This window comes from Sphaeramia orbicularis, chromosome 12 (assembly GCF_902148855.1).
Source record: "Sphaeramia orbicularis chromosome 12, fSphaOr1.1, whole genome shotgun sequence".
Classification (NCBI taxonomy): Eukaryota; Metazoa; Chordata; class Actinopteri; order Kurtiformes; family Apogonidae; genus Sphaeramia; species Sphaeramia orbicularis.
Window position 1 is genome coordinate 71,769,118 of NC_043968.1, and position 8,457 is coordinate 71,777,574.

An 8,457-nucleotide genomic window follows, 5' to 3' on the forward strand; every position below is an offset into this window, starting at 1 on the left:
TTGTCATGTTTTTTTATGGATTATGAGTGTCTCTGTCAACTCACTGTATATTTTTTATTAGTAAGTTTTTTTGTTTGTTTTGTTTTTTTTTCTGTTTCATATTTTTATTGGTATGCATACAAGATAACAAAAAAATACGTGCCAACACCATGGCACCCTGATGTCAACATTAACCAGGTTTGTAAACATCATTACTTTCGAATTTGCTTTTTTTTTTTTTTTTTTTGTGACAAATAACAATAAAACCAGACAAACAATATAATGAAAAATAAACTAAAACATAGTCTGAATAATATACTTGAACTACTGACATAAACATAAGAAAATAAGTAAATAATTAATAACTAAATTTAAAAAAAAAAAAGGGGGGGAGGGGAAAGGGAATTACATTGTCTCAAAAAAATCCAAAAACACTTGCCATTTATTATAGAATTGGTTCGAGTTTCCTCGCTTCAAATATCTAATTTTCTCTACTTTTAAAAAAGACATAACTTCATTAATCCATTGTGTATTGGAGGGGGCTATTGTAGATTTCTAATTAAGGAGGAGGTGGCGTTTAGCAATCAGGGAGGTGAAAGCTATCACTTCTAACTCTTTTACATAGTATTGAGTATACTCGTCCGGGAGACCAAAAATAGCAATGTGTGGTGAAATGTCAATAGTTTTCAAAAATACCTTGGACATGGTGTTGAAATAAACTGACCAGAAATTTGTCAGGGCTGGACAAGAAAAAAACGTGTGTGAGATTGCAGGGTGAGCCTCCACATCTGTCACAGATATCTATCGTATTTGGAAAGATCTGAGCCTTGTCTTTGAATAGTGACATCTAAACACAACTTTGAACTGTATCAAAGTCAAACGGGCACAAATAGATGTTTTATGAATGACTTTCAATGCAGATTCCCACCAATGCTCCTCAAAAACCAGTCTTAATTCACGCTCCCAAGTTTCTTTTGTATTGCAAGTTAAATAACCATCGTATGACTGAATAGTGTTATAAATTTTCGAAATTAAAGACCTATGTAAAGAATTAAGTTGCAAGAGTTCACCCCATGATTGTTCAGGTGGAAGATGGGGGAAGTTGGAGAATAGAGATTTTGCACAATTCCTCACCTGGAGAAATCTAAATAGATGGGAGGATGGAAGATTGAATTCAGTAACCAGGTCTGCGAAAGAGCAAAATACCCCTTCCTTGTAGAGATTCTTAAAACATTTCAGTCCCTTATCTTGCCATAAGGAGAAAGTGGGATCAGTAAATGCAGGTTTAAACACAGGATTTTTCAACAGTGGGGTTAAAACCGTGGGAGCAGTAAATTTAAACTGTTTCCTGAATTGAAACCATATCTTAAGGGTAGCAATAACTACAGAGTTGCAGGTAAAGCCAGAGGGATTTGCTATGATTGGGCCAGTTAATAAGGCAGAAAGAGAGACAAGGGGACATGACTGTGTTTCCAGTTGACACCAAGGTATATTAGTTGACTTGGACCAGAATGCAATTTTAAGTATGTTCGCAGCCCAATAATAAAATTGAAAATTAGGCAGAGAGAGGCCGCCATAGAACTAACAATTCTGAATGTTTTGGGTTGTTTTTTTTTTTTTTATCAATTACTAGAAATTTCAGGTGACCCCATGTGGGGTCCTGACCCCAAGGTTGACAAACACTGATTTAATGTAATTATTTTCTCCTGTTTCTTTTGTCTTATGGATCTAAATCGGTCCATAATGAGACCTGCTTTCTTAGATAATGGACTCTGCTCAACAGAACAAACTGATTATTATTTGTTATGTTAACATTTATACCAGTACAGTCCGTTCCGTGGCCTGGGTCAGATGTGGGTCAGCGGCGCCGTGTCCGTCCTCCACCGACAGAGGGTGCTGTCGGGGCCGCGTCCGTGCTCCATCAGCAGAGGGCGATGTGGGGGGCGTGTACATCCTCCACCGGCAGAGGGTGCTGTCGGGGCCGCTCTGTGACGTCACTGTCTTCTGATCGTTGTAAATAAAGCTTCGGTGGGGCGCGTGGGTGATAGTTCTAGAAGGTCCGCGTGAACCGCAGACGCAGCTCCGGCTCCAGACAGACAGCAGATAAAACCCAACTCACATTATTTCAGTATCTGTGACCCAGAAAGATTAGCGGTACCGACTGAACCTGGGAACATGGCAGAGAGCGACTGGGACACGGTGACAGTGTTGCGGAAGAAGGGCCCGACCGCTGCCCAGGCCAAGTCCAAGCAGGTTAGCACGGGTTCCTCAGTTAGAACGACTGTTTGGGTTCTCTTGTAAACCGGTCTGTGTGAGTTACATCAGCTCTGAATGACGGCCACGTTAACGGCTAATGGAGGAGCTGCACCACTGATACAGAACATTTCATGCGTGGTTATAACACCGAATGATCACAGAATATCATCGATTCACGGAGATACTATCGTTTGTTGACAGTCACCAAGATGTTTATCTGGAAAAATAAAATGAGCTCTTTGTTCAAGCAAACTTGGCAGTAGTTAGCATTAGCAACAGTTAGCTAACTAGTTAGTCCACGCCAGAGAACTTGAAAGCTGTTTCCTTAGCAAAAATTTGGTTTTGTGGTCAAAGAATTAAAACTCATGACCTAAGTGCAAGTTTGTTTGATGTAATTAACTAAATAGATAGGTAATACAAATACAAATCACTTGACTTTACAGAAATAATTGTGGTTTTTCGTTCGATCCGAAGCGTAAACTGAACAGCTAATGTTAGCTCACAGTTGATGGCGTAGTTAGCTGCTAATGCTGTCTATATAAGTAAACAACACGAATACATTATCAGGCTCAAAAGTGTCAGCTATCTCGATAAAAGTAACCTCAGATACATCAGCTAACCTGATACACACAAACAGTCTGGTTTGATATTGGTCAGGGCATGGTATTACTGGGATCATGTACAGTTTGGTTTGTTTGGAGGAAGTGGATGTGTCCGAACCAGGCCCGGTTTCATCATTCTGTGTTTACTTTATGGGTCAGACACAGATAGATAAGACACGCAGGCTGATTATTCATTAACCAACCAGGTCTGCGATAATCAACAGCAACTGTGGATATTACAGAACTGGAGTCGTACTGTTTTTGTCAGTGAACATTTGTAAAGGTTCCGTTTTGTCCATGTTTCCTCCAGGCGATCACTGCTGCTCAGAGACGGGGGGAAGACGTTGAAACAACAAAGAAATGTAAATGAACTTTTTGTTTACATTTATGAAAGACGTTGGTGACCAAAATTTGCAAAGTTCAAATCTGACTCATTACAATTTTAATTGATCAAACCGAATGTGACTAAACTGTGTGTTCTGACCCATTTCCCATGTGTGTGATGCTGTGATGACCATATTCCTCTGGTTTGATGCTTTCTCTTACAGGGTCTGCAGGGCAGAATAAACAGCATCTGGTGACAAAGAACACAGCCAAGCTGGACCGGGAGACAGAGGAACTGCACCATGAGAGGGTTTCCCTTGAGGTTGGAAAGGTGATTCAGAAAGGTCGACAGGATAAAGGCATGACCCAGAAGGACCTGGCCACTGTGAGTACATGTGTACATATAGATGTTGGTTTGTAACAGGTCAGAAGGTCTGGTACTTCATGAGAAAAAGCCTTTGTGTTGTAAAACTGGATTAAATGTCTTGTTGTGAGGTTCACTTACATGAAGTAAGTCATAGAGCAGAAAAGAAAAAGCTTCGACAATAGGAGTGTAACGGTACAGAAAAATTGTGGTTCAGTAGAGGGGTTTTTGGTTCCATTTCAGTTAAATTTTTGTGCATTTTTGGCACAGTGAAGGAGACCAATTTCTTAAAAAAAAAAAAAAAAAAACTTTGAATATAACTGATTTTCATGAAACGATGCTGGCACGCCACTCTTGTTTTTTCGACTTATCTCTCCATTGACATAACTGACTGGGAATCCAAAATGCTCCCACACAATAGTAGACAGACTGTCACAGTTCCTAAACTGTTAGGGTGTTTTATACTTGAACATCTAACAGTGTGAATGTTTCCTGTATATTTATATATACAGTCATCCTCAAAATTATTCATACCCCTGCCATTTTTTGTGATTTTTTTTTTTTTTTTTTTGTGATGAATGAATGAGTTTTGTCAAGTTTGTTTGTGACTTGTATCTGATAGACAAGTGAAGGAAAAACAACAAATGATACTTGGACAAATACTTTGTTTCAGGAGTATTCATGCATTTCCAAGAAATGCCACGTTCAAAATTATTCATACCCTAGGTTTACTAAGTCCAATGTCTGTTTTTAATAGTGAATAGAGTAGCCTTTGTTCTTGGTGATGGTTCCTGTTTGTGTCCACAGGCTCTCTTATGTCTCCTGTGGGATTTTGGTCCACTCTTCCTGTGCCAAAGCCTCCAGCTGGGTCCGGTTCGATGGTCTCCTACCCATCACTCTGGTCTTCAGCTTCCTCCACAGATTTTTTTTTATATCATTTAGGCCAGGACTTTAACTGGGTCATGTGCTTGAACCACTACTGCACTACCTAGGTGGTATGGTTGGGGTCATTGTCTTGCTGGGGCGTCCAATCAGGACCAACCTGGAGTTTCTCAGCGGACACTTTCACGTTGTCATCCAGGATGTTGATTTAATCCTCCTTTTTCATGATGTCCTGTATCTTGATGAGGTTCTCGGTGCCGCTAGCAGAATAGCAACCCCATAGCATTATGTCGCTACCACCATGCTTGATGGTTGGGACTGTGTTCTTCAGCTTGTATGCTTTTCCTTGCTTCCTCCAGATGTAGGCAACATCCATGTGGGCAAACAACTCCATCTTTGTTTCATCAAATCACAGGACTGATGACCAAAAGCTTGGATCTTGGTTAAGAAGAGCACTAGCAAATGCCAGACGAGCTTCCCGATGTTTCATCCTGAGTCATGGCATCTTCCTGGGTCTGCATCCATGGAGACCTCCTTTGTGCAATACTCGCTGGATGGTTGCCTGTGATACCTTCATACCTTTGTTATGCTTTGTGGCAACATAATGCTATGGTTATAACCTATAATCCCAGGATGCTTCTCTGCTAGTAGCACTGGAAACATAATCAAGTTACAAGGCATCATGAATTTAACATGATTATATCAACATCCTGGATGACGATGTGAAAGTGCTGAGAAACTCCAGGTTGGTCCTGACTGGACATCCCGGCATGACACTGACCCCAAGCATCCAGCCAAGGTAGTGGTTCAAGGACATTGCCCAGTTAAAGTCCTGACCTAAATCATAAGGAGAATCTGTGGAGGGAGCTGAAGACCAGAGTGATGGGAAGGAGACCATCTAACCAGACCCAGCTGGAGGCTTTGGCACAGGAAGAGTGGACCAAAATCCCACAGGAGACAGAAGAGAACCTGTGGACACTAACAGGAACCATCATCAAGAACAAAGGCTACTCTGTTGCCTATTAAGAACAGACATTGGACTTAGTAAACCTTGGGTATGAATAATTTTGAACATGGCATTTTTTTGAAAATCCATGAATAAAATACTCCTGAAATAAAGTATTTGTCCATGTATCATTTGTTGTTATTCCTTCACTTGTCTATCAGATACAAGTCACAAACAAACTTGACAAAACTCATTCATTTTATCACAAAAAATCACTAAAAATGGCAGGGGTATGAATAATTTTGATGACTGTATTTCTGTATGTGTGTATATCTGATCCAGTTGGTTTTACTTTGACTCTCCAGTTAAAGGAACAGATTAGATACCTGTTTGATAAATTTACAACCTGCAATCATTGTGTGTGTGTGTGTGTGTGTGTGTGTGTGTTTGATGTCACCATGTTGTTGATACTGATTGGTTTATAGGCGTTAACTTGCATCTGTTTTTTTTTTTTTTTTTTTTTTTTGTTGATTGGCCATGATAGTCTTCTACCACTTCCTGTAATTGGTCCAAAAGTGTTTAACACAGACTCTCAACACCTGATGTCAAGTTTTCAGGTGGATCTGAAAAACTAGAATAGAGTGGAAATATCTAGTATTCTTATGTCAGGTATTTCAGAAAGTGAAAATGATATGTATTGTAAATTAATTACAAGTTAACTAAAAAATTTCAAGCATTTTTTTTTTTTTTTTTTTTTTTTGGTGTTTTCATAATAGCAGCCCACAAATAAAATGAATACAAAAAATATCCACACTATACTGATTCAATGTTAATGTGCTGTGACACAGTAGTGAGTCCACAGATAAACGTGTATGTAAATTTCCGCATTTCTGTACTGTATAATTGACTATATGAAATAATCTAGTATTTTGACACTGAGATTAGGATTTTTATGAGCTGTAGCTGTAATCCTCAAAATTCAGCTCAAAGGCTTGGAATATATCCCTGTATGTGTAATGAATCAGTAGTACATGGAAATTTAACTGTTAAAATGAAATGATAGAAAATCCTTAAGATTTTAGTGAAATTCAGATGTTTATGAAGCACCTGTAGATGGTGTGTATTAGGTCGTGTTTGCACAGTGGATGAAACCCTGAATAAATGGATGAATCTGAGGTTTAACCACTGGAAGGAGACACACCAAGGCACTAGTATTTAACTAGAATATTCTCAGAGTGTTTGTCAGGATGATTTTATGTTTGCTTTTAGAATAAAATTTTAAGGGAAACAGAAATTTGCATTTTCTTTTTGTTTTTCACTGCTTTTTTTCTCTAACACTATTGGTGCTCACTGTTTATTCTGAAATGAAGAACTGTTAAACACAAACTGAAATGATGGATATTTTAACTTCTAAAATACTGACTGAATGAATGACAGATGGGCATTTTAAGTACTTCTTGAGGTCATGGATGGATGGTTAGTCCAGTAACTGATCAGCATCAAAATGTGTCCTTCACACCAAAATGATAATAAAAGACCAATCAGGGAGTGAGTGAACTCCAAGTATCCTGTTTAAGATCTGAAAACACTTTTTCAGACTTTATTTTTGCAGCTCTTGGCAGAAACAGCCATAAACATTATGGAAAACACTAAACTTCACCTACACAAATAAAAATGTGTTGACTCTTAAAGATGGCGACTATTCTTATGGTTTCCACTAATCAATTATTTGTGCACGTCCCTAAAGTGAGTGAATGAATGAACATATGTATAATTAATGTCCCATTACTAAAGTAAAGGAGTTTGTCACATTGGTATGTTTGAATAAAGTTATTTCCCTTTTTTCTCTTCAGAAAATTAATGAGAAACCTCAAGTGATCGCAGATTATGAAAGTGGGAAAGCCATTCCCAACAACCAGGTCATGGGCAAAGTAGAGAGAGCAATAGGTGAGAATCATCTGAAAGAGGAGGGAATGTCCAATATTCATCTACATACATGCATACATATGCACATACATACATATGTAAACATATACACATACATGTACATATACTCGCATACATATACATACACATGTATATGCATGCATGCACACATACATACATGTGTACATACATGTTCCGTGTTAGTGATGTGTTGTCATGTTTCCTAAACAGGCCTTAAACTTCGTGGGAAGGACATTGGCCAACCCCTGGAGGCAAAACCCAAGAAAAAATGAACATAAAGCCTCGAAATCAGCCCCCCCCACCCCTGTGTTCCCTTTGAACCCGTTCCCTGCACCACATTGACCCTGAGCTCCGCCCCTTTCCCCACCCCCTCCACCTGGGCTGATCTCACTGGCGTCCTGCCTCAGGACCTGGTGTTCCACGTCATTACAGGCTGCATCCCGAACAGTCACCGATAACACTTTAATCAGTTACATGAATGAATAAAGGAATGATCTGATGCTTTTTTCAACATCATAAACTCAAAGTTCTGTGAATTTTCTCCTTTCTCTTATGTCTGCTTTGGCTTTGGCATGACCAATTCAACTTCTGTTTTTTTAATGATGTAAAGTCAGTGAAAAGGTGAGTTTGATTTCATGACCAGATCAGTTTTAATTCTGAGCATGATGTTAACGCCAAAAGTGCTTGATCGCATCAGTTCTTTTTCACACACTCGACAGTGGGTGGATTATTCATTATTACAGTGTCAATATTTTAATGCTGTGCTTTGTTTTGATCGAAAAATAAAGTCTGGCAGTTGATGATCTGTGGGTGTGAGTTTGTCACTAAATAGACATTCAAAGTCATTTCTGTCCCATAAATACCATCATTATTATAATTATTAAAACACTCAAATACACTTTGAATACATGAAGTTTATGCTTTGTGATGCCTGTGCAGTTTTCAGTTAAGCTCTGGAGATAAAACTAGTGAAAACCTAAATTAACCGCAGATCTGAGCTCTTGAGTGATGAAAGTAAAGTAGTTACCGGTCAGAATTAAAACATGGAGTCAATTGAAATCATGCAGATTTTTGTGGAAATACAGAACTGTAAAAAATCTTGTTTATTTAACCTTTATTTAACCAGGTACGTTAGTTTAGAACTGATTCTCATTTCT

The 8,457-nt window shown here is 38.7% G+C and overlaps 1 protein-coding gene across 1 annotated transcript; it reads left to right on the forward strand.

Annotated features, from left to right (window-relative positions):
• The first annotated feature begins 1,993 nt into the window (after window positions 1–1,993).
• edf1 (endothelial differentiation-related factor 1) lies at window positions 1,994–8,105 on the forward strand. Its single transcript, XM_030150258.1, has 5 exons — window positions 1,994–2,232; window positions 3,148–3,199; window positions 3,386–3,546; window positions 7,207–7,300; window positions 7,511–8,105. The coding sequence occupies exons 1-5, from the start codon at window positions 2,155–2,157 to the stop codon at window positions 7,570–7,572; spliced, it is 447 nt and encodes a 148-aa protein (XP_030006118.1). The 5' UTR covers window positions 1,994–2,154; the 3' UTR covers window positions 7,573–8,105.
• The last annotated feature ends 352 nt before the right edge of the window (window positions 8,106–8,457 follow it).

What these genes read in the sequence shown, in the direction of transcription:
- edf1 (XM_030150258.1), top strand. Translation starts at nt 2,155, where the DNA reads ATGGCAGAGAGCGACTGGGACACGGTGACAGTGTTGCGGAAGAAGGGC. An exon ending in CCCAGGCCAAGTCCAAGCAG is followed by an intron (nt 2,233 to 3,147) that starts GTTAGCACGGGT and finishes TGTTTCCTCCAG; the next exon opens with GCGATCACTGCTGCTCAGAG. An exon ending in CCCAGAAGGACCTGGCCACT is followed by an intron (nt 3,547 to 7,206) that starts GTGAGTACATGT and finishes TTTTCTCTTCAG; the next exon opens with AAAATTAATGAGAAACCTCA.